The 27,288-nt window shown below is 41.0% G+C and overlaps 1 protein-coding gene across 1 annotated transcript in view; it reads right to left on the bottom strand.

Annotated features, from left to right (window-relative positions):
* Window positions 1-1,140: 1,140 nt before the first annotated feature.
* Window positions 1,141-27,288, bottom strand: part of angpt4 (angiopoietin 4) — a 43,223-nt gene continuing 17,075 nt past the window's right edge. Inside the window, exons 2-9 of the mRNA XM_029682686.2 lie at window positions 14,450-14,605; window positions 12,919-13,040; window positions 10,114-10,346; window positions 8,991-9,103; window positions 8,703-8,804; window positions 8,232-8,398; window positions 6,042-6,172; window positions 1,141-2,987 (exon numbers count right to left, since the gene is read on the bottom strand). Coding sequence (XP_029538546.1) covers window positions 2,827-2,987; window positions 6,042-6,172; window positions 8,232-8,398; window positions 8,703-8,804; window positions 8,991-9,103; window positions 10,114-10,346; window positions 12,919-13,040; window positions 14,450-14,605 — 1,185 coding nt within the window. The 3' untranslated portion in view covers window positions 1,141-2,826. The remainder of the gene's footprint in view (window positions 2,988-6,041; window positions 6,173-8,231; window positions 8,399-8,702; window positions 8,805-8,990; window positions 9,104-10,113; window positions 10,347-12,918; window positions 13,041-14,449; window positions 14,606-27,288) is intronic.

The raw sequence follows: 27,288 nt of genomic DNA, 5'->3' as shown, positions 1-27,288 counted from the left end.
TGGATCATCGCCGGATGTTCTGAACTGGGGACCGTCGTTGGAGGCCCCGGACTGGGGACCGTCGTTGGAGGTTCCGGACTGTGGCCCGTCGTTGGAGGTTCCGGACTGTGGCCCGTCGTTGGAGGTTCCGGACTGTGGCCCGTCGTTGGAGGTTCCGGACTGGGTACTGTCACCGGACGCTCCGGACTGGGTACTGTCGCCGGACGCTCCGGACTGGGTACTGTCGCCGGACGCTCCGGACTGTGTACTGTCGCCGGACGCTCCGGACTGGGTACTGACGCCGGACGCTCCGGACTGGGTACTGTCGCCGGACGCTCCGGACTGGGTACTGTCGCCGGACGCTCTGGACTGCCGAGGCGCAATGTAGGCCTGGTGCGGGGTGCCGGCACTGGTGGTACTGGGCTGGGGACACGCACCTCAGGGTGAGTGCGAGGAGCAGGAACAGGGCGTACTGGACCCTGGAGGTGCATTGGAGGCCTGATGATTGGTGCCGGTACTGGTGGTACTGGGCTGGTGACACACACCTCAGGGCGAGTGCGGGGAGCAGGCACAGGACGTACTGGACTGTGGAGGCACACTGGAGGTCTGGAGTGTAGAGCTGATACAATCCGTCCTGGCTGGATGTTTATTTTCGCCCTGCAGACTCACCGGAGACACAGTACGCAGAGCCGGCGCAGGATTTCCTGGTCCAAGGAGGTATACTGGAGACCAGGAGCGCTAAACCGGCACCCTCCTTCCTGGCTGGATGCCCATTCTAGCCCGGCCAAGGCCACCATAAACCTACATATACGTAGACATACCAAAACCCCATAGAATACAAAAAAACCTAGACAAGACAAAAACACACATACCACCCTCGTCACACCCTGACCTAACCAAAATAATAAAGAAAACAAAGATAACCAAGGTCAGGGCGTGACAGCTCCATAACGATTTAATTAGACTACATGTCTTTTAGCTCGTATCAATAGCTCAAGTTGTAATTTACAGTGCATGGAGAATGGTGTTATTTCTATCTGAAAATATAGTAGATGCTTTTCCCACTTGGAACTGGTAGGGTCGCTAAACTTTATTAATGGTTTCCTCACGCATAAATGTGGTTGAATTATTAGGGAATTAAGTCAAAGCCAGAATACAGAGTATCTGTAGACACACCTCCGCCACACCTTCATTTATTTAATCTCCACCCCAAACTAATAGTGGGTGAATAGCATTCTATACTCATGCTTAAATTAAAGGTCAAAATGCACATATAGAGAAAAGTACATTAAAAAAGGAATGTAGAGATATCCTTAATAGAAAAAACAAGCTTAGAGAAATATTAACAGATTCACACGAAATGGCAGAGCAATGAACCCTAAATTTAAACATACAATCCAGTTATGCAAAACAATTATGTCAAAGTTTAGCTCACATTTACAGTACGCAAATACAATTTGCAAAAAAAAAGTAGGAACGTTGAAATATTTCATAAGCAGGCCTCACAGTATGACCTGTCCATATCACATCTTGTCAATCATAAAATATTCTGGCACATTCTGGCCAAAATGTCCTCCATTTCTTTGTCTTGGGGTCTTTATCTGTGGTTAATTTAAAATAGTCCTCTTGGCTCATGGATATGAGACATTCCTATATATTCATTTGATGTTGTCTTGATGATGACAGCTTCAGAATGTTCTGGAATAAACACTGAGGGTGTGAGGGAGCTGTGTAAATGTGTATTTTTGACATCACTAGCACAGTGTGGTAAAGCAAGACATCAGAGGACTGAGAATCTGGCACCTTATAGTATATATTAAAAAGAGCTGAGGCCAGATCTACACTGCATAAAGGTGCCAAGTGACGAAGACTATCAGTCTGGTCTCTTCTGCTGACTCCCAACGTTTTCGCTTGTACTAAATGACACCCAGTCATCCAGTGACTGATTGATTGTTTGCTATTAAAAACATAAATTTACACCTGCTTTTGTCCTGGAGACAATGAGGCAAAGAAATGTATGTCCCTTTCCCATTCAAAGCCCTTCCCCTCTCCAAATGACTGTCCCTTTCCCATTCACAGCCCTTCCCCTCTCCAAATGACTGTCCCTTTCCCATTCACAGCCCTTCCCATCTCCAAATGACTGTCCCTTTCCCATTCACAGCCCTTCCCCTCTCCAAATGACTGCCCCTTTCCCATTCACAGCCCTTCCCCTCTCCAAATGTATGTCCCTTTCCCATTCACAGCCCTTCCCCTCTCCAAATGACTGTCCCTTTCCCAATCACAGCCCTTCCCCTCTCCAAATGACTGTCCCTTTCCCATTCACAGACCTTCCCCTCTCCAAATGACTGCCCCTTTCCCATTCACAGCCCTTCCCCTCTCTAAATGACTGTCCCTTTCCCATTCACAGCCCTTCCCCTCTCCAAATGACTGTCCCTTTCCCATTCACAGCCCTTCCCCTCTTTAAATGACTGTCCCTTTCCCATTCAAAGCCCTTCCCCTCTCCAAATGACTGTCCCTTTCCCATTCACAGCCCTTCCCCTCTCCAAATGACTGTCCCTTTCCCATTCACAGCCCTTCCCCTCTCCAAATGACTGCCCCTTTCCCATTCACAGCCCTTCCCCTCTCCAAATGACTGCCCCTTTCCCATTCACAGCCCTTCCCCTCTCCAAATGACTGCCCCTTTCCCATTCAAAGCCCTTCCCCTCTCCAAATGACTGCCCCTTTCCCATTCACAGCCCTTCCTCTCTCTAAATGACTGTCCCTTTCCCATTCACAGCCCTTCCCCTCTCCAAATGACTGCCCCTTTCCCATTCACAGCCCTTCCCCTCTCCAAATGACTGTCCGGTCTTAGAAGTCGGATGGTCGGATCATCATGGCTGTCGAACTAAGTGAATAACTCGGTCCCCGAAAGTGATGCCACTTTATGCCGTTCAGCTTGCGGATGTTGTGGCCCACGGTGTAGTAAATGCCGTTGAGGTTGGACAAGCCACAAGCGTCAAACCACCAACCTAAAAAACAGAAAGAGTGGTTGGGTTATAGCAGGATGGACTCCAGGAGATATGTCTTTGTGTTAGCAAAATGGTTACAGCAATTAAAGTGGAACCGACACTTGTGAACAGCTTGCCACACAGTCCTTAAGCCTCAATTAATCACCCCCCCCCCTTTTCCAACCAAGTTCTTTCTCTCTCACCAAATGTGGTGTTTTGACTCATGGTAGTGGTGTGCTAACCTGCTGTGCATAAGGTTCTTATTCCATTTCAAAGCAAACATGGATCCTGCTATGAGAACCACACTCGCGCCTCAGAGAGATACTGCAAATTCATCTCTGATTAATCTAATATCACCTCACTGCTGTTTGCTTTGGATGGCATGTGTCAAGAGGTTGTACCCATAAGCGGTTTGATTACGGATGACATAGTTTCAAACATTTTGAAAGGGGTTCCAGCTGTGCTGGAGCAATTAACTTAAACAAGTTTCAGAATCAATCAAAGTTTTAGTATTAAAAAGCTATTTATCTTGGAGTTTGTGTGACTGAGGGAATGGTTTGAGGTGGGATGTGTTTTACACAGCACTTAGGAGATAGGAGCTGGAATGCTTGTATCTGGTGAAGATCCCAGAAATTGCGTTTATGCCTTGTCTTGTTGTCTTTAGCTCTGGGCCTAGAGTCAAGACCCACTGGGCAAAAACTGATTTAATTAAACGTTGTTTCCATGTCATTTAAACCAAAAAATATATATGGGATGATGTTGAATCAACATGGAAAACTGATTGGATTTGCAATAATTCATCAACGTAAAGAGAACTTCTGATTTTTTTCACCCAACTTTTATTAACCTAAATCCAATGACAGGGTGATTTCACATTGAATTGAAATTAGTTGACAACTCAACCCAAAGTAAATTAAAACTAGAAGTTGAAATGACGTCTGTGCCCAGTGAGGAGTCAAGAAGAGAGTAAGCCATTCAGATTGAAACTGCTGTATGGAGTTCAATGAGTTTATCAGGGTGTTACACAAAAAGCACAGGAATCTCAGACTAAAATAAAATGATCGAGAGTACTATAGTACCACAAACAAACTAATAATTATATACAAACATGTAGACCTGAAAAACATATATATTTTTAGTATGTAGGTATTTACAGTGGGTCCGAAATCATTGACAGCCTTGATAAAGATGAGCAAGAATTACTGTATAAAATAAATCATTCAAATACGGAGCTACAGTATATTGTACGCTCAATAAAATTGGGAAATATATTATTTTATACTAACTAATACAATTGCTCAGAAAAATAGATTTTGTTTAAGTAAAAAATATATATATACAAAAAATGTTGGGGTTAAAACAAACATTCCAGTTTTCTATAATAACTTTCAATAACTAACCTGGCGAGGATAACGGCACTTTTTCTAAAATGTTTTATGAGATTGGAGGACATATTGGGCCAAAAGAGCTCGGTTTTCATGCCATCTTACAGTAGCACCGGTTCCAATCCAAGTGCCAGTGCCGTTTAGCAAACTCCAGCCATTTACATTTGTTGAATCACATGAAAATAAAGCTCTTTGGCCATGCACACAAGTGGTGGTTTTGGCGTCGAAAAGAGGAATTATATGCAGAAAAGAACCACATACCTACTGTAAAATATGGTGGTGGATTTGTGATGTTATGGGGCTATTTTGCTTCCACTGATCCTTGGGCCCTTGTTAAGGTCAACAGCATCATGAACTTTAAAAAACCTGGTTGTCTCGGCCAGGAGGCTGAAACTTGGCCGCAAGTGGATCTATCAGCAAGACAATAACTCCAAGCACATATCAAAATCCACAAAGAAATGGTTAATTGACCAAAAAAAATCTACATTTTGCAATGACCATCTATGTCTCCGGACTTGAACGCCATTGAAAACATGTGGTTTGAATTGAAGAGGGCCGTCCATTAGTACAGACAAAGAAATATCAAGGTTCTGGAATGATTCTGTCTGGAGGCATAGTCTAATTGTCACATTCTGACCTTTATTTCCTTTGATTTTGTATTTATTTAGTATGGTCAGGGCGTGAGTTGGGGTGGGCAGTCTATGTTTGTTTTTCTATGATTTGGGGATTTGTATGTTTCGGCCTAGTATGGTTCTCAATCAGAGGCAGGTGTCATTAGTTGTCTCTGATTGAGAATCCTACTTAGGTAGCCTGGGTTTCACTGTTTGCTTGTGGGTGATTGTCTATGTTAGTTGCTTGTGTCAGCACAGGTCTCATTTGTAGTTTCACTGTCGTTATTTGTTTATTGTTTTTGTATAGTTTGTATTCAGTGTTCAGTGCTTTCTTTTATTAAATATTCATCATGAACACATACCACGTCGCATTTTGGTCCTCCGATCCTTCTCGCCTCTCCTCTTCAGATGAAGAGGAAGACGTCCGTGACACTAATATCACTCCAAACGTGTTCTCCAATATCATAAAACATTTTTAGAAAAAGCCTCACTGCCATTAGCTGGTGAGGTATTGAAAATAGGGGTGTTGATCATTTTGCCCCCTACCCTTCTGAGAAAAATAAATATTCCTTGGTAAACAAAATCTATTTTTATGAGCAATTGGATTAGTATAAAATAATATAATTGTAATATTTTGGAAATACAATATAGCTCATTATTTGAATTATTTATTATACACTGTCATTTTTGCTAATCTTTATGAAGGGTGTCAATAATTTCAGAGCCCACTGTATATGTCACACCAAGTACTTAACAACTGATTAACTTTACTTGAGCTTAAACTGTGTTTTTCTTGTCATAGCAAGGTCAACAGAATACATGTCACAACACGTCATAAAAAACTGCTGGCATGTTATGACATGTTGACACCCACGTAATTTGATGAAAACAAAAACATTATATATTTATGTCACGACATGAAAGGCATTAGCTATGTTATTCATTTACCAGAGTGAGAAGCCATATTGGCAGCATGCCTCAAGTCAGCTAGCTGTAAGAAAGGGGTTACTGCTTGTATGTCACTTTCACATAACATAATGCCCTAAATTCCCTCGTGGAGGACAAGTTTTAACCCTTACCCCCAGTCAGCATGAGGGCACACTTGCACAGGCAGTTGTCGTTGTCGGCGTCGCGGGTGCTGAAGCTGGTGCCATGTGATACCAGGCTGCTCTGCTCTCCCGCTGTTCCACTGTAGCCCCACAGGAACAGCCTGCAGATGGGAAAGTGAGCTTGACTGGGACTGATGGATTTCTGATGCCAAAATCACATTTTGAATTCATTCCATACAAAAAAAATAGCTATGAGATAATACTGTGAGGAAAGTTGAAGCAGAAAGCGAACGCTGTAGACTTTTTTTCAAAGTAATTTTACATGGCTTTCAGATATACAATAAGAACTGTATTATTTTCCTTGTAATGGAAAGGCGATATGTGATTAATAACAACATTGATATTTATTCCTATATCATTGGATCCAGGATTATTCATGTGCAATGAGTTTTGTTGTGGTTACAAAGACATAGTAAACTTGAACTGTGTACATATTTGCATAGTTCTTGCCAGAAATCCTGTTACCGTTCCCCATTTTCTATACTGTGGTCCTTTGAGTCAGATAAAGAAATGACCACATCGACATTGTGACTCAGTGTTACTCATGGTGCAGGCATTTGTCACCACACACCTCATCACAAACTCCTGACCTTGAACAAAGTGAAGCAGACAAACTTCAAGGCCTTTGCTTGCCACTTCCCACCCACTTCTCCTGTCAGCCAGCCAGATCAAGTCCCTACGATCCGTCTCGTATGACCATAGCCTTAGGAAGTCGTTTGGGAGTGGGAGGTCATGCCATTTTTTTACCCGGGGATGCAAGAAAAAAGAATGACTGCACTGAAGAAGTCTAAAGAAGAAGTCTATATTGGTCCGCTAAAATACAGGACTACTAAAGGCACAGTGCACTACTTTTGTAAAAACATTTCAACCAAATGTATTTGAGTGTTTACTTGCGGAATATAAAACCAGAGCATTGCAAGCCCCACGTTGGGCACTACCATTGGTGCTCCTGAGTGGCGCAGCAGTCTAAGGCACTGCATCTCAGTGCTTGAGGCATCACTACAGACACCCTGGTTTAATTCCAGGCCGTATCACAACCGGCCATGATTGGGAGTCCCATAGGGCGGCGCACAATTGGCCCAGTGTCGTCCGCGTTTGGCCAGTGTAGGCTGTCATTGTAACTAAGAATTTGTCCTTAACTGACTTGCCTAGTTAAATAAAAAAGCAACATGCTCTACCAACTGAGCCACATCATCAAAAACCACTTGATGTCTCAATATACTCAATTACTGTAGTGTGCATAGTTTTTTTCATGGTGATGGAAAGTCTGCAGGTACAAACCTAGATGACCAGCCTATGTACAACACAGCCTGTGTACATTTACATGAAGTCGTTTGTAAGGATTGTAAATTAATACTGCACAAAACTGGTTGTTTTCCATGTTATTTGATCAAGAAAAATATTTAATTTGATGTGGATGTTTTGTGTCTATGCCCATAACTTTTCACCTTTTGATGTGTTTGAGGACAGGGTGCTGTTATTTCTGTATCCCATTAGAATTACAATCGCAGAGAAAGGGGCAGGGCAACAACTTTTACATTTCCAACTATTGAATCCTGCAAGATACTGTTATATTGGTCTGCTAATACTAGTAAAGGCCAAGTGCACTACTTTTGTGAAAAAATTATATTATCTTTAATTGTTATGTATTTTTGGATTAATTGTCACGATTGTTATAATGATTGGAACAAGACAAGTGCGTAGAGCTCCACATATTTTAATGAACCGAAACTCACCAAACAATACAAACAAGTACAACCGAAACGTGAAGCTACTGGTGTGCACACAGGCAACTAACTGTAGACAAGATCCCACAAACACAATGGGGAAAATCTAAATATGATCCCCAATCAGAGACAACAATAAACAGCTGCCTCTGATTGGGAACCATATCAGGCCACCATAGAAATACAATTAGCCTAAATGACCCACCCTGGTCACTATCACGCCCCAACCAACATAGAGAATAAACAGCTTTCCATGGTCAGGGCGTGACATAAATATTGTTTTTAATTCCGATTTTTCAGCGGGTGCTGCAGCACCCTTACTTCCCAAGGCTATGTGGGAAGTAGAAAATTGTGTTCAGCCATGAAAAATCAGTTTCGAAAGAGCTACGTTTTCCATATGGACATGGTGAAGTCACGAGGTCGAGTACTGTACCTGTATTGTTGTTTCTCACTGGCCAGTTGGAACTTGTCGTAGTGGGAGTAGGGTGTGTTCCCCTCCCAGTCTCTCAGCTCCACTCTCAGGGCATACTGGGTCTGACTGGTCATCTGAAACGCCAGCTCATTCCCAAGCCAGTGCTCTCCCGCAGGGTCCCCAAAACCCTACAGACAAACATCGGATGATCACACCATTACACAAGGGCACCTTACATCTATATTTTAAGTTCAAGTAGTCCATGTTTGATGCTTTGTCAGCTCTTGGCATCTGAACTGGTCTGCCAATGGATGAATAGGTGTCCAAGCGGCCCAATGGATGAATGGGAAAACATTTTACACAGGTCTTTATTGGGACAAGAACATTATTCTCAGCACCCGCACAACACATCTAACACAGGTGGGTACAGTACAGTAACATCCCTAACGTCAGCTGTGAATTCCAAAGTTGGAGGTTGTCAGGAGTACCCACCATTTTGTATTCCTTCCATGTTCTCTGGAAGTCCACACTGCCGTTGACTCTGCGCTGGAACAAAGTCCAGCCTCCACCACTAGTCTCCATGTCACAAAACACCTGGTGAAACAATAACTCAAATCTAGTCATTGCACTCATCAACGACAGAGGCACCACTCAACAAAACTTTGATCTATCAGCCGCACTTGGAGAAAGTTGACAAGAGAAAGTTGACAACGTAAGAGTTGGATTGAAACATGCAGTGTACTCAGGATGGTGAGGATGATGACAGTGTTATTTATTCACCTGGGTGGGTTCTGTCATGTTACTGATGTATATGTAGTAGACTCCACTGATGTTGTGTCCTGCTTTATAGGCTTCTGCACAATCACAAAACCTCTGGTCTCTCAGCAATATCCCTACACACACACACACACACACACACACACACACACACACACACACACACACACATATTTTGAAACAAAGCCAAAAATAAGTGTTTTGTTTAAAATCTACAAAGGGTAGACAACCATCTGATGACGATAATTGAAAGCAGTCTCATTTGAGTTGGGAACGTCTCCGGAAACAGATGCTGACATGTCCTACTCAGGCAAGATGTTGATTGGGAAGTTCAAATGAGAGTTATCAAAGTGAATCCAAGACTTGACGGCCAAAAACATCATGAAGTCAGCTCCCAACAATCTCTCTCTCTCCTTCTCTCGCTCTCTGTGTCATTAACGACTGGATGTCATTAAGACCGCACAACACATATGATATCCGCACCCATTTTCCAGAATGTTAGTTTTATCTGAATTTAGGAATGTGCAATGGTCCCCAAACGTGTACACATTGTGGCCCACCCAAAGTTTTTACATTTTCATGTTGACCCATCAAACAAACAAGCCGCGTCTTTAGCTCCAACCCAGCCTTAAGCTGTGACTCTAGAGAGGAACTGGCTCGGATCCATCAGTGGATTCTATTTCCCCAGAAGGGACCTAGGTGTTGATGTCTGATAACGTTTGATATTTTCATTGCCGTGAAAGTGTGCACTCATGGTGATTTACAGCATGTCTATCGACTGTCTGTCACAATGACATTATGAACATTCTATCTATCTGGAGTTAGACACTGGAGTGTACTGGATTTTGATTTGACACTTCAACAGAGCGCCGGAGTCTGGTTGAGTTATGACACTCGACTCCCGGACCACCTCTGCAATGTGGTTTGAGCCTTGGTTCGGTCGCTGTCTGTGGCCTTCCTTCCCGTCATTCCTGCTTTATTGTCTGTTCCCCTAACTTCATTCTGTCCTGTTGAAAAACCAATCAAAACAACAAAAGGTTGTTCGACTGATCTCTTCAGCCGAGTGTGGACTTATCAGAAAGCAAACTGCATTTGACAAAACCTGAGCTTCTGAAGGTGTTCCTACCTGTACCGGTAGACACCATGTTGATGAGCGCGTGGACCGACTCCATGAGCTGCTGATGCTGCCTTTGCAGGGCTGAGTTGTTGGTGCTGGCCACACTCAGCTGCCTCTCTAGAGCCTCGATGGCTGTCGTCTGGGTCCTCACCAGTCCTTGTAGCCTATTCTTCTCCTCCCTCATGTCCTCCAGCTCGTCCCGCTGCTGTGACTCCAACACCTGCACCTTGTTCTCCAAATGACTGAGAAGATAGGTGACAAGTATATTTCGTAGTATTTTGATTACCAAGCCTTCTTTTGTCGCTTGTTCTCTAAATTACACACCAAAAGGGGCCGGGTGTTTATTTGGATAGTCCATCTGTAGATGCTCTACAAACTATCAGCAACATGTCAACTGCATGTCTGTTGACTTTCAATGATATACTATGTGCTTTGATAAAGCATTCTACCTCCCTACTGTACCTGCCCTACATCGATTGATCATTAATCTACAGTTTTGGTGTAAACTTGAACCCTTGCTTTACCAGAATAACCACAATGATAGAAGGACAAATAAGTATTTGAACAGGCCCCGTTGTCTCTTGACAACCAAGCTAACTAATTCACTTTCACTGCTTCCATGTGTAAGTAACTCCAAAAAAATACTAACCGTCGAGTAGATAAACCCATGCTCTAGGGTCGTAGCTGAAAATAGATGTGGACTCTGGTTGACTAAACACTGAAACAAGCCAAATGTATGTAACTTGATGAGAGGATAGCAAAGTGAACATAGCACTAGATGAACAACACTGCAACTGAATGTTTGGCCAAAGTACACATCTGGTGATTCTAAATGTGGCTCAAAGAGTGGATGAAACAGGTAGGTAAGTGTATGTCAGTGGTTTTGTAAAGATGTAACCTGCTTCAATTACATCTTTCACAACTGCTGTTGGAGTGAAACAAGGCTGACCTTGAATTGTGCTTCTAAAACAATGTATTTACATGGGCAAGTTGTTACGCCCTGAGCTGTTTCACCTGTCTTTGTGCTTGTTTCCAACCCCCTCCAGGTGTCGCCCATCTTCCCCATAATTCCCTGTGTATTTATACCTGTGTTCTCTGTTTGTCTGTTGCCAGTTTGTTTTGTTCGTAGAACCTACCAGCGTTTTGTTCCCCTGTTCCTTGCTCCTGTTTTCTAGTTTCCCGTTTCTGACCATTCTGCCTGCCCTGACCCTGAGCCTGCCTGTCATCCTGTGCCACACTAATCTGGATTACTGACCTCTGCCTGACCTGACCTGACCTGTCGTTTGCCTGCCCCTGTTTAAAGAATAAACTTTTGTTTCTTCAGCACTGTCTGCACCTGGGTCATACCTTAAAACATGATACAGGCATAATGTAACTAACTATCTGCATAGCTCAGTAAACCTGTTGACATTCATACATAGACATCACATTGACATTACACATTCTGTATATGAAAAGATCTCAAACAAGGGTGAGATCCTAGCAGGGTAATTATGAGTTTGGTTGAAACTGCACACAGATATTATTGTTGTAATCCCTACACGTAACAATTTGTACATTCACTGTAATTACACCTGAACAATGTAAAAACTATGTAAATACCAAAAACCATGTAAATAATAGTTATAGCAACACTAAGTGACTTGGGCATTCAAAACCCTTACATTGGCACAGTGAGATCTGAGTTGAGGCTTAAAGCCATTGTATCATTATCCTATACTGCATACCGTATGAGTGATTTCATAGCTTTACAGTAGTGGATGTCAGAGCCAAACTAAATTTGCGCAAAATTATGAATTCAACATACTGACCATTGCAAAGCAACATAAATTGTGAAAATTATGATTATTCCTAATTGAATGATTTTTATGTTGCTGTGGCCTGCTGCTGTTGATTATGGGCACCAGTTCAGTTGTAATGGTGATCAAGAAGCTGAGAAAGGATCCCCTTATAGAGTCAATTTTCATATGATGTAGTGGCCCATTATATTTGTCAACGGTACCCCATATGGCCTGATGTGTAACCAAAACAGAGTGCAAAACAAGATTCAGCTGTGAGCCCCATGATCTCATTTAAGACAAATTACATCAGTCTATCTGTTACATCTTGAACTTTTATGGGAAATCTGTCACATTTCTCAATGAAAACTGTACCCAACTACCTCATCCCCATATTGTTATTTATTTTGTTGCTCTTTTGCACCCCAGTATCTCTACTTGCACAACATCATCTACACGTCTATCGCTTCAGTGTTATTGCTAACTTGTAATTATTTCGCCACTATGGCCTATTTATTGCCTTACCTCCTCTAATCTTGCTTTATTTGCACACACTGTACATAGATTTTTATATTGTGTAATTGACTGTACGTTTGTTTATCCCATGTGTAACTCTGTGTTGTTGTTTGTGTCGCACTGCTGTGCTTTATCTTGGCCAGGTCGCAGTTGTAAATGAGAACTTGTTCTCAACTGGCCTACCTGGTGAAATAAAGGTGAAATAAAAATGTTTAAAAAAAAGTTTTGCAAGGGCTTTACTTTTGGGAGTTTTGTTTATATTGTAGTTATTTATTAAGCATTATTTTGAATTTCTCATGACATACATTTTACTGCAACGTGCTCTGTCCAAGATTCCCCAGTACAGGAGTAATGTTATGGTTTCAAATATGCTTCTTTGCACGGATATGTCTTTTCAACATAAATTATTTTTCAGCTCAAAGCTGCAGAAATATGTAACAGCTATTTTAGTTGAGATTGTACCACACGTCTTAATGAGGAAATAGCAAACTTATGCAGATATCAAAATGTTATACTGTACCTGTTCTTGTCTTGCAGTTTAGTGATTTTAGAAGTCTGTACCAATAATTCCTTCTCCAGTTTGTCTGTAGATAATGAGTTCTCCAACAACTTGATCTCAATTCTTGATGTCTGGTTCATAACCTACACATAATGACAATAAATGGTAACACTTTACTTAGAGTGGTGATATGTAGCATTCATTCTCAATGCGTCGTCAATTATTTCCAAGGTAATGTACAGAACGGCAGCCTTAATCCCTTCCTTAATGATTACTATGTCACCAATATAAGTAAAGTGTTACCAAATAAACAGATTCCACCAACGTGTGAGCAATGTTAAAAAATAAATACATTCCACAGTTTTATTCTGTTGACCAGAGAGACAAATTAGCATTATGAGGCTATGCAGAACTTTTACCTCTGATGGTGTTCTTGAGCCAAAAGGGGTCCTATAATTGGACAGAAATATTTACCCGAAATGACCTTATTGGACAGAGAGCTGCAATCTTCCATAAACAAATGAGCAAACATTTTGCCTAAAACTAAGGATTGGTGTGGTTTCATGAGATAATACATTGATTTGTATTATACTGAACAAAAATATAAACGCAGCTTTCAACAATTTCAAAGATTTTACTGAGTTACAGTTCATATGATAAATCAATCAATTGAAATCAATTAATTAGAACCCAATCTATGGATTTCGCATGACTGGAAATACAGATATGCATCTGCTCACAGATACCTTCACAAAGGGCCTCGGGATTTCGTCACGGTATTTTTGTGCATTCAAATTGCCATCAATAAAATGCAATTGTGTTCATTGTCCGTAGCTTATGCCTGCCTGCCTGCCCATACCATAACCCCACCATGTGGCACTCTGTTCACAACGTTGACATCAGCAAACCGCTCTCCCATACGATGCCATACACAAGATCTGTTGTTGTGAGGCTGGTTGGATGTACTGCAAAATTCTCTAAAACAATGTTTGGTAGAGAAATTCATATTAAATTCCTGCAGTCAGCATGCCAATCTGTGGCAATGTGTTGTGTGACAAAACCGCACATCTTAAAGTAGCCTTTTATTGTCCCCAGCACAAGGTGCACCTGTGTAATGATCATGCGGTTTAATCAGCCTCTTGATATGTCCCACCTGGCAGGTGGATGGATTATCTTGGCAAAGGAGAAATGCTTACTAACAGGGATGTAAACAAATTTGTGCACAATATTTTAGAGAAATAAACTTTTTGTGTGAATCAAACATTTCTGGGATCTTTTATTTCAGCTCATGAAATATGGGACCAACACTTTACATGTTGTGTTTATATTTTTGTGCAGTGTATATCATTTGAACCAAACAGCAGACATTCAAGCCAAATATTAACGTCTATTAGCAACTTAAGTTCCATAGTGTGTCTCTTAGGATATATTTTTTATAGAGTATAAGTTTTTGTTTCATGCATATCCTCATTGTTAATTAGTTTTATGGAACATCTCATTTAAGAAGCATCTTTGAGATTCTGATCACATATAACTCAGATGTAGCCATTACCTTAGCCTCGACAACGTTTAACTTGTGGGTCTGTTCTGCAGTCTGAGTCAACAGGTTAGTTCCGATTTCCAGCATGGTAGCAGTCTGGTTGTGTACTGGATGGTCTTGAATATGCACCATCTCCATCTTGATGTTTTCCTGGATATACTTTTCTAGCTGCAGACACACAAAAACAAATGTTTAACTTCTAGAGCCCCAGGTTTTTGTATTCTACAGTAGATTCATTTCAGTTTACCTTCCCACCTTGTGCAGTAATTGTTCCATATTTTGGAGGGTAAGTATGGAAACAAATTATGCATAAGTTAGGAAAAGGTTGTTGTGAAAAATGTCTATTTTAAAATAATTTTTATCTCTCACATACAGTGACAGATGATCTGAAATCTCAACATTTCCAGTCATTGAGTTCAGTCAGAGTGGCACAAATTTCTACATTGCTTTAAATAACCACAATGCCTGAGCACCCCAGGTTGAGGACAGGCTGTTTGTTATTAGAGACATACTGCACCCCTCTTCGTAGTCATCCTATGACCTGGGCTCTTTGGGAACATGCACTGGTGCCAGCAAAGGTGCGGAGAAGTGGCCTCTAACTCAAACTCAGCACAAATAAATACTCGGTCCCCACGATATCAGAAAACACAGAGAGAGAGAGGGAGCCGATACATTTATCTTAACTGTAACAAACACAGGAATCCCTGGGGTATATTTCTAATGTGGTCAGTAGAACATTAGCGTGATAGCGTTTTAAAGGTTCAAGTTATTCACAGGCATCAGTGTGCCCTTGGTTTGTTGACAAGACAAAAACGGCCAGAGGAAGTAGATGGAATATGGCCAATTTTCCTCGTCAAGGTTCCCTTGACACTCTAATTACTTTTGCAATGGCTAATAACTCCACCTGATTCAGCCATGGCAGGGACCGGAGGTTTAGTGGGGGGAAATTAGTTGACATAAACAAGAAACAAAAAGGTCACATTTTTTTTGTTGGTTCCCCAAAGACACAGTGTGCTTTTACTGGTTAATTGACCCTTGCTTCCTGCCTTTGGATTAAAATTACACAAGACCTGCCCATAATATGAGTTTGGGAACACAGCTACACTTTCTAAGGGTCTGTTAAACTGCTGTTAATTTAAACCAGATGTCTCGTTCTTTCTGATCCTAGTACCTCGGAGTGACTGTGTGACCAAACAGCCCTAATAAAAAAGGGAACTGGCACTGATAAAGAACTAGGTAACAACTGCATAGAAGTGTGTCTGGAACTATTGCAGGGGAGTCATTTCAGCTAAACCTAGGGTATGGCAGTGTGACAGGGAATTTCCCTGCACGGAATTGTTATAAAATTGAAGCTCATTTACTGCATTTCTACACAATTTAAAAACTCAAATAGTTTATTTTGGAGAACAGCAAAAAACAAACAAAATTGACTCCAGTCATTATCACATAGTTGATGTAGCTTCATTCACCTCAGTCAATAGGGGACTTAATGTTCTACAAACCCATGTCATACAAGAATGATCTGCTACGCACTAGCTCAGCATCTGCTCTGTTTTGAGAAAAGATTGCGCTGTTTCCTGCAGCTGAGTCATGGGCTCTCCATAAAGCCAGCCAGCCATACAAACAGCCTTCCCTCCTGCTCCCAGGTGTTTGCATGGTCCTAAAGTCAGTCGGGTTAATACCGCTAAACTGTATTTGTCTATTTATCAATATTGTAATGATTTTAGTAGCCTATTTTAAACTGTTGGTGTTGCTAGGGTATGGTGACTGCTAGGGTATGGTGACTGCTAGGGTATGGTGTTGCTAGGGTATGGTGACTGCTAGGGTATGGTGACTGCTCGGGTATGGTGACTGCTAGGGTATGGTGACTGCTAGGATATGGTGACTATTTTATTAGCACTTACTTGTAACCTTCAAGCTGTTGTGAAGGCTGGTATCACATACGATAAATCTCCATCCCAGCATTCGTGAGACATTACAGGTCAATCATACACCGTCATACCAAATGGTCTCATTGCATGACAAGTGAACACATCAAGATGATCACTTAAAGAATGCACACATTAGCTGAAAATCACTGCCACAAAACTGAAAAAACGTGTATATTCAAAATGTTCAATTTAGCAAGTAAGTGAGTGGTTAGCGAATGGTTAGGGGTGGGTTAGGGATTAGTTAGTGATTTATGGTAAAGCATAGAAACTAGTTTAAGGTTAGGATTAGAGATAGGCCTAGATTCGTTTTTTTTTTTACCGTTAGGGTACATCAAAAAATGTAAACAACAGGCATGGATTCATACCACCATCACGCATACCTGGGTTCAAATAATGGCTGTTTGCTCGAGCGTGTCTGGGGTGCCAGATGGGTGGGTTTGTACTTTTTTTGACAATTTGATTGGTTCCATTGTACAAGGCAAACTCAATCAAGCACAGGTAAAGTATTTTAAAGATTTCTAATACTATTTGAAGCCAGGTTTGTTGTGAACTGTGAAATACCGTTGTAAATACTCAGAATTTATTTGCTATAATTCATCGTATGATTATTACATTTGAAAAGACAATTCCTGAAATTGGGGACACAGGGTAACCGAAATAAAAGTTGTCCAACTTAATAAGGCATTTTGCAAATGAGTCCAAAGCTAAAACACATACAGTGTCCTTGGCCAGTCGCACACGTTTCTCTGTAATCCCCCCAAATCCTTAATATCTTTGGGGTTTGCCTCTGTCTAGGTTGCTGCCTGAAGTCAACCACTCCACTCGGCTGAACAAAACAATAACTTCCTGCTCCTGGGCTCTTGACTGGTTTCCAGAAGAACTATTAGTAGTAAAACCGTTTTAACCCTCCATCACTTCACTCTCATACGACAAGCCCAAACACGGACTGAAGCAATGGCCTGAGGTTCTGTTGCTAAATTAATTTCCAGTGGCATGGAGGAAGGCCTCCGTCAAACTAGGAAAGTTAGATAGATTTGAATAATTCATTTCCTAATAAAGATAAGAAAGTGTGGTAAGAAGGGGTTTCCTTAAACCTCAGATTAATTGGGAGAAGAGTGGATATTCCAAGAACTTGATTAAAAACGAATGTTGCATTATGTGTTCATGGTATTCATGAAGACATGGTGGAATCTAGGGAAGTATTTTAGACACGTAGAAACATTGGAGTCATAAGAGTCATTCAAATTACAGCTATGCTGATTTGATTTTGTAGACCGTGACTGTATCAATTCAAAGTATATTAAAGCCTCCAGCTTTGACATTAAACCCCTTGTCTGCATCATCTAATTGCAATACCACACATTATACCTTCAGCTACAATGACATATTTTGTTATAAGTAATAAGCCCAGACAGCAACCGTCTGCGGGGCATATCTGGTTGTTTTGTGACACAAATGGGTCAGTGCACATCATATGGCTCAGATATTGTCTGAATGTGGGATATTCACAATTTCCTATGGGCCAGATCTGGCTTGAGGTAAGTGGCCCGAACAGCTTCCTGTAGTTGCTGGCCCACTTTTGGACTGAATGTGAGCTGCATTTATCTTGCTGGGAAAGTTCTGGCCTTTTCATGGCCAATATCTGGTTTGGTTAAAACTGTGTTAGCCTCTCTTGAGCTTAAGCCATTGCATTAGTTTGTGGAGCTAACGCAACTATTCTGGTCTCAGGCAAGGTTACTCAACACGTTACAAGGACATCAATGGCAAAAGTGCATAGAGATGGCTGAATACAGACATGCCATCATTGTTTTAGCACTGTGTGTTAAGACGATTGTTATGAATGATACTGCAACACTCATAAAGGTGTTATGGCAGGTTTCAAAAGGTGTTATGGCTGGTTTCATAAAGGTGTTATGGCTGGTTTCATAAAGGTGTTATGGCTGGTTTCATAAAGGTGTTATGGCAGGTTTCAAAAGGTGTTATGGCTGGTTTCATAAAGGTGTTATGGCTGGTTTCATAAAGGTGTTATGGCTGGTTTCATAAAGGTGTTATGGCTGGTTTCATAAAGGTGTTATGGCTGGTTTCATAAAGGTGTTATGGCTGGTTTCATAAAGGTGTTATGGCTGGTTTCATAAAGGTGTTATTTTTTCTTCTCTTTTTATGTCTCATAGAGAGAAAAATGGATAGGGTTCAAAGATCAGCTCGTTCTACATTATATGGGATAAAGATGTTGCTATAGAATACGGACAGAGCCATCTTGGGTGCGGCACAAACATATTCCAATTGATAAACACAGCATGAAGCATTCTTATTGCTGAAAGTCCACAATGTGGATGTTTTGGTATCATCTGGGAGATGCACGGAAAACTCCCCTGAACATTGCTCAGTTTAACCTCAATACAAGCCAAATGTGTTTATGTTGGACGGATCGGAAACATTGTCTGCCTTCAAATGTCACTCTAAAAGTGTGTTCCGCAACAATGTTATGTAAATGTTATTGTTATGTATAATGGTTTCTAATTTGTGTTCATAGGACAGCATCGTTTTTACAGAGAGTCATGTTGTTGAATGTTCCTAGTGTCCCTCTTTTTCATCACTCAGTTAGAGAAGCAGTTTCAGCATCTTTTGAACGCTGGTTTGAATCTAATTGTATGAAGTTGTGGGAGTTTTGTGGAGGCCTAATTTGGGTGAAACTTATTTTAATTTTATATGATTATCTAAACTCTAGTGCATCATCCTCCACCACACACCGAAAATAAAACAATGACCAACCACTGAAGCTACTACAACCTTCAAAATTACTTTAGCAACTCTTATTTTGGGTATTTCTTATTACCATGGATGTTTGAGTAAAGAAGGGCAAAACAGTTACTCCACACCAGGTGGCAGTTGGCAGGCACAAGATACAATGATGTCCTGATGATTGAGAAGAGCTGGCGTGTTTACAAAGCTTTAGGGTCTTATGTATGGAAGTGGGCTATGCTAATATTGACCTAAACATACCTTCCATTTTATTTTACGTGGTGCCAAGCAACATCTAATCCCTGATGAAAAGTGACCACTGTGGATTCTTCCTTATCCACAATCCTCTAGCTGAAAACTTCCCACAATAACAGGTCATCAAAAACATATTGTTATGTAGAATATTATCTGTTTAGAGTACACAGCATTCAAGTCCATTCCCAAAATACATAATGACTATGACTGTACCGTGTAAGCCTCGCAACACTCTCTGAGTATGTGGGAGGGTCAGGGGGAGGTTGCTAATCCCCTACAAACAAGCTGCAACAAACATCTCACTCATCCAGGCCCAAATCAGGACCAGCTGGACAAAGTCAACAATGGGTACTGCAAGCAAGCTAAAGGTCCCTTTCTCTAGCTCTGTCAACATGTACAGTGCATTCGGAAAGTATTCAGACCCCTTGACTTTTTCCACATTTTGTGACTTTACAGCCTTATTCTAAAATTGATGAAATATTTTTTTCCCCTTCACCAATCTACACACAATGCCCCATAATGACAAAGCAAAAACATATTTTTAGAAATGTTTGCAAATGTATTAAAAATATCACATTTACATAAGTATTCAGACCCTTTACTCAGTACTTTGTTGAAGCACCTTTGGCAGCGATTACAGCCTCAAGTCTTCTTGGGTATGAAGCTACAAGCTTGGCACACCTATATTTGGGGAGTTCTCCCATTCGTCTCTGCAGATCCTCTCAAGCTCTGTCAGGTTGGATGGGGAGCGTCGATGCACAGCTAAATAGGTTTCTCCAGAGATGTTCAATTGGGTTATAGTCCGGGCTCTTGCTGGGCCAGACAAGGACATTCAGAGAATTGTCCCAAAGCCACTCCTGCGTTGTCTTGGCTGTGTGCTTAGGGTCGTTGTCCTGTTGGAAGGTGAACCTTCGCCCCAGTCGGAGGTCCTGAGCACTCTTGTGCAGGTTTTCATCAAGGATCTCTCTGTACTTCAACCCGTTCATCTTTCCCTTGACCCTGATTAGTTGCCCAGTCCCTGCCGCTGAAAATCATGCTCAAAGCATGATGCTGCCACCACCATGCTTCACCGTAGGGATGGTGCCAGGTTTCCTCCATGCTTCACCGTAGGGATGGTGCCAGGTTTCCTCCATACTTGGCATTCAGGACAAAGTGTTCAATCTTGGTTTCATAAGACCATATAATCTTGTTTCTCATGGTCTGAGTCCTTTAGGTACCTTTTGGCAAAGTCTCAGCGGGCTGTCATGTGCCTTTTACTGAGGAGTGGCTTCCGTCTAGCCACTCTACCATAAAGACCTGATTGCTGGAGTACTGCAGAAATGGTTGTTCTTCTGGAAGGTTCTCCCATGTCTGTCAGAGTGACCATTGGGTTCTTGGTCACCTCCCTGACCAAGGCCCTTCTCCCCTGATTGCTCAGTTTGGCCGGGCAGCCAGCTCTAGGAAAAGTCTTGGTGGTTCCAAACTTCTTCCATTTAAGATTGATGGAGGCCACTGTGTTCTTAGGGACCGTCAATGCCGACCAAATGTTTTGGTACCCTTCCCCAGATCTGTGCCTCTTCACATTCCCATCTCGGAGCTCTACGGACAATTCCTTCGACCTCATGGCTTGGTGTTTGCTCTGACATGCACTGTCAACTGTGGGACCTGTGTGTGCCTTTCCAAATCATGTCCATTCAATTGAATTTACCACAGGTGGACTCCAATAAAGTTATAGAAACATTTCAAGAAGGATCGATGGAAACAGGATGCACCTGAGCTCAATTTCGAGTCTCATAGCAAAGGGTACGAATACTTAAATAAGGTATTTCAGTTTTTTATTTTTAATACATTTGCAAAAATGTCTAAAACCCTGTTTTTCGCATTGTTATTATGGGGTATTGTGTGTAGATTGATGAGGGAAAAAAAGTAATTTCATCAATTTCAGAATAAGGCTGTAATGTAACGAAATGTGGACAAAGTCCAGGGGTCTGAATTATTTCCGAATGCACTGTATATAGTGCATTGCCTTGTCTATGTCTATGTCTCTTGCATACAGTGCCTTGTTTCAAAGACCAGTGTAAAAGTACTTCAATCGCACACCCCCTTTGTCCTCCTCAGCTTCCATCCATGGCAAATGTTACCCGAAGAGGGAAGTAGGTGATGGTTGGGTGAGAAAGGCATTATTTGCTATGGTGCATTCATACTGTACTATATGAATGCCTGGTTGGGGGCAGGGTTGGGTATGTTACTTTCTGAATGTAATCCATTACAGTTACTAGTTACTGTCCAAAATTGTAACCAGTAACGTAACTTTTGGTTTACCCAAAACTCAGTAACATAATCTGACTACTTTCAGTTACTTTTGGATTACTTTACTCAAGAGGCATTAGAAGAAGACAAAGAGGATCCATCAAACGTATTTGGTGTGTCATCATAGTTGTCTCTGACTTGTGGTCAGACTTGCTCAGGTGGAACAAACTTAAACTTCCGCCTTTTTATAATTATGAATTGAATGTCATTGAGAAAGCAGACAGGTGTCAATGTATTTTTTCGCAAAAACATCCTTGCCAAATTTAAAAGTAATCAAAGAAATAATCATCTAGTTTTTCGAAACTATCTGTAATCTGATTACAAGTACTTTTGCTGGTAACGTAACTGACTACAGTTAAAAAAAATTGTACTCAGATTAAATGTAATCAGTTACACTCAAACCCTGGTTGGGAGGATATGGTTTTAAGCTGACCATAGAGGATGATACTGTGTATATGCATATGGAGTTCAAACCCAAAACACATAAAGGTCCTGCTTATCAATCTTGTTAATCAAAGACCTATTATTTCAAGCCATGTCACGCCCTGACCTTATAGATCCTTTTTTTCCCCTCTATGTTTGGTTAGGTCAGGGTGTGACTCGGGTGGGAAAGTCTATGTTTTCTATTTCTTTGTTTTTGGCCGTGTGTGTGTGTGTGTGTGTGTGTGTGTTGTTCCCAATCAGAGGCAGCTGTCTATCGTTGTCTCTGATTGGGGATCACATATAAGTTGTCATTTTCCTTTTGGGTTTTGTGGGCTCGGCTCTTGTTTTATGTTTAGTGTCTGTACCTGACAGAACTGTACACTTTCGTTTTCACTTTTGTTATTTTTGTTTGAGTGTTTAAAAAAAGATTTTAAAAATATCATAAACACTTTCCACGCTGCGCTTTGGTCCACTCTTCGCTTTGGTCCACTTTCGACGAGAGCCGTTACAAGCCATTTGACTTGGCACACAGATGACTTCATTTTTGAAACACAGGGATTTGACGTTACATGTAGCCCTACTTATTTTATTAACTATGATAATAAATACCCCCCACATGACTATTAATAATAGCTATTAACAAACTCCGTTGTCAATGTGTTTTCACAGATGGCATTTGACGGACATCTAAGATTAACAACATTTTGTAACTCGGGTACTGTTGAGTCTGTCCATCTACAGATGTAGGCTCTTAATTTGATCACTATTTTGGTACTGAGAATTTCCCTGCAAGGCAGGACATGCGAAGTAGTAGTGCATTTGAGTTTTAAAAAGGCTTCTAAAGTTTGTCATTTTCACACTGAAATGTCAGACTTGACAAACGAAACATGTATCAAGCCATACAGACATTTCCATTAATTATAATCCACATAATAATTCACATTTCCTGCTGTAGAAAACTGGCTCAAATTAAGATCCAACATCTCTACTCTGTTTTACCTTGATTTGTGTCTTGAACGCATTCAACATGCTCAATTAGCCTGGATAGCATCTCAGGAAAGTGCACTCTCCCCCAGAGTGGCACTACATTACACACTGAAATAGAAATCATGTTGACAACAAGGAACGGGACAAAGTCAACCTAGATCTGTCTATCTAATTAAAATCAGGGTAACACTTTATTTGTATCGTCCATCTGTAGACTATCTGTCTATCTACAGACTATCAGCAACATTTCAACTAACTAACTATCTATTAACCTTAACCCTTATCCTAACCCTAAACTTAACCATTACCCTTAGTCTAAACCAAACCCTAACCATAACCTTAGCAAGCAGTTGCTTATCAACAGATAGTTTGTTGATAGTATGACCGTATGTAGAGCATCTACAGATGGGCTATTCGAACTACACAAATAAAGTGTGGCCAACATCAGCCATGGGGTTTCATTGTCCAACGATCTACTGTCCTGCTGAGGAGACCTTGCTGTGGATTTTAGAGCTTGAACAAGGCTTGTTGGTTCTCTGTGATAAAAAGGGAATGTTTTAGGCGCTTGGCCTGGCTCCAGGGTATGGAGAGGGGGTCTCTAGAGACCCTGCATGGTTGTGAGCAGACTGGCGCTCTGCCACATGCACTGTGAATCTGCCCCCGTTCCCAACCCCTCAACCCCCCCAACCCTCAAACTCCGATATCGCCACTGCAACACTCCCCATCTGATCATACTATTTCCATGGCTACAGAAAGCTCCTTGCCTGCCAATAAGCCTCATAGAAATAAGTCATTTTCATCAAAAAGAGGCTGACTTTTTAGCTCTGCCGCTGATAACACATGTCCATGTTAGAGACAAATACTTGGCCTTTTGGACATAGATAAATCTCACATCATACAGCATGTGCTTGTTCGACAGCACTTTCATCATATAATATGACAGTATATCTTAAAAGGGAGCCTAACCTTGAAGCCACATGCACGTCGTACTAATTCAACATGATAGGAAGGACTGGAGTCTAGTTCTTGGCCTGAGAATCTTCCCTACAGAATGGAATATGTTAATGAGCCATAATGTTGCCGTATAGAGCTCTTCCAATGGCTTGGCATGCAGCATTTACTGCAGCATTACTGCAGCATAAAACTTGTTCAGTTAAAAAAATGCCATGACTAATGGCTTTATCATTCTGGGACCCTCTCAGAGTTGAAGGCACTTCAAAGAGTTGTGAACGGATATAGTGAAGCGTAAAATGATTCCCAAAATTCAAAGAAACAGTCAGAGACATAATATACTGTATCCTATTTGCCGAAGGTAAAAGAATCCAGCGAATGTAATAGATGGTCTGAAAATATGACCCACCATCAGAGGATGTAGTCATTAAATCATCCATCACGTTCATTGATAAGTATGCAGTAAAATAAGAGGATTTATAGAAGGTTTTAAAGAAAAATATTGCATTTTTGAATGATTTTATTGTAATTTTGTTCAAGTTATTCAACACATGTTGTTCAACACATGTTGATCTACTCTGAATTGTAGAGAATCATCCATATTATACAAATGCTGACTGGTATGTCTGTTATAACAATTGCATGGATTAGATGGGATAGACTTAAAGGCTATATTGAATGTTTTCCACGTCATGCATATGGTTGCAGTATGTATGGTCATATTGGCACATTGTGTATTGATGCATGAACATTTTACAGTCTGACATAGATTCTTGAGCAATTCTCGACCATTTCTGATAGAGAAGTGACAGATCAGTAACATCTTTTTAAACTGACTTGTTATAAGCATTTATATGAACCCGTACAATGTCTTATTAGGCTTATCGGGTTAATAATATTTGAATAGACTGAAAATAGCTGTTATTTAGTCAGGATCATTATGAAATAGGAGTAAGACATTACAAGGGGTTTCTTACATATGCTTATTGGAAGTTTTACATTTACTGTACCTGTCGGCTTTAACCTTTCAGGGCCACATGATCCCCTTTGGGATCAAGCCCCACCCCCCCTGAGCTGTAAATGTGGCGCAGGGAACGCAAGAAATAATCCTAAAAATATTTAACCCCCACAGAATCGCTTGAAAAATGGCTCAAAGGAAAGATAAAGAAGTTATTTATCTACCCAGCCAGTCAGATTTCTAAAATGTTTTACGGCGAAAACATAGCACATATTTATGTCCAACCACCACTGCATACATACCTCATTAGCTTAGCCAAGTAGGAAAAAATATGCAATCAACAAACGCAGGATTAAAAGAAAAATCATTTCACTAACCTTTTGAAATCTTCATCAGATGACAGTAATATAACATGTTACACAGTACATTCATTTTTTTTCAATAATATGCAATATATATCCATAAATCTCTGTTTACAATTATGCATCGTTCAAAAAATGCTACTGCAATGTCAGGAGAAATAAATAGCTCCGGCAGATAACGTCAGCTAACAAGGAATACACATCATAAACTTTGACTAAATATGCATGTTTTACATATGTATGGCAAGATAAACTTCTTCTAAATGCAATTGCTATGTTACAATTATTTTTAACGTTACATTTGGCGTTTACTAGGCTATAATAGAGAGTCGGCGCTCTCATTTAGCATGCTGACTCCTCTATCATGGAGTCGGCAGAAACCCAAAATGAAGACGTAAATATTCCCTTACCATGGCTGTTCTTGCTTCAGAAGACGTGGAAGGGTTAATACTCACCAAGTTAGCGTTCAGTTTGCAAGTCTGTGTCTTTCCGTTCTCAAACTAGACACTTTTCGGTCGAAATGTATGCAAATTTCAAGTGGCTGCGCACCAAAACGTCGAAAGTATACATTATATTTCGAGTAAACTTGTCAAACTATGTTTATAATTAAGCCTTAGCATGTTATAAAGGTCTACAGCAATCGTGAGGGCGAACAGATTAGCACACGTTGTTCAGTCTGTCCTGGGAGAAAGAGAGAAATATCCAATCTCCCATTGGTGAAACTTTTTTTTTGCGTCACCGGGACGTTTGGTCACGCTGAACGTCTCGTGAGCACGCGATTCTCACAGTTACACGCCTCATCGAAAGCAGGCTTCACGCTGAAGACATAGAACGTGTTTCCATGGTTATAGCTGTTTGGGAAGTGTGTATACAATGACGTCAAAGTGATGGCAACTTTTCCCATTACAAGAGAGACTTTGGGAGAATGCATGCCCTGAGACTTCTGCTTTAGCTAGAGACCAAATTTAAACGGTTTTATAAGCTTTAGAGTGTTTCCTATTCGATAACAATTTTTAATTGCATATATTAGCAACTTTTGACAAAAATTTATCATGGTTTATATGGGTGCCGAATTCCTCCAGAAGGGGCAGTATTCAGGCCTGTCCCTATGAGGTAAAGTGTTACCAAAATATCTATTTAAAAAATATGTACGGACATAAAGGCATTACACATCCTCTTCTCCATTGTTTGTTTTTGTTGAGGCGCACCTCTTCATTACGAAGAGTGTCACTGTCACGATCACAGTCTTCGTGGAAATGACCGGACCAAGGTGCGGCGTGGTGAGCGTACGTTTTACTTTATTATAAATGTCGCCAACAAAACAAGAACCAACAAAAACAAACGTGACGCTTACTAAGGCTATACAGGCCACTAAGACCAACCACACCTTGACCAACCAAACATAGAGAATAAAAATATCTCTACGGTCAGAGCGTGACAGTCACTAACAAATCAACAATCATAGGAAAAAGAGTATGTTAAAATGTTATGACGAGACACACTGAAGACACCACCACTACAATCTCGGTTTGTTTAGAGGAGAAACTAAGAGCAAAGCAAACAGTACCCCAAAACGGTTTCATTTTTCCCCTTCACTTTGAATAACTTATAATGAGGTGGAGGGTTAAGACCATATTTGACTGAACCAGATTCCAGCCTTAATTATCATTATCAAAGTTACAAGTCAGCTGGAAGCAAACCATGTTTACTTAGCAATTGAAATCATGCTGTGACCAATCGCAAGGAGAGAGCTGACCCTGTGTAAAGGGAAAGTGCAGTGCTATAGTGCAAGTGCAAAGATTCCTCTCCCTAAGCTAACGCACAATGTTTAATAGACACTGCTAAGGCGAAGGCTAAGACTGAGTAAACTTCAATGGAAGAGAGCCTAAAGAGTGAAAAGAGTGAGGGGTTGTTAGAGTTTATGAGAAACACCATTATCTTTGAAAAGAGTAC

The sequence above is a fragment of the Oncorhynchus nerka genome, linkage group LG15, assembly GCF_034236695.1.
Source record: "Oncorhynchus nerka isolate Pitt River linkage group LG15, Oner_Uvic_2.0, whole genome shotgun sequence".
Lineage (NCBI taxonomy): Eukaryota > Metazoa > Chordata > Actinopteri > Salmoniformes > Salmonidae > Oncorhynchus > Oncorhynchus nerka.
The sequence above is the reverse complement of the archived record's forward strand: the minus strand, read 5'-3'. Positions and strand labels throughout refer to the sequence as shown.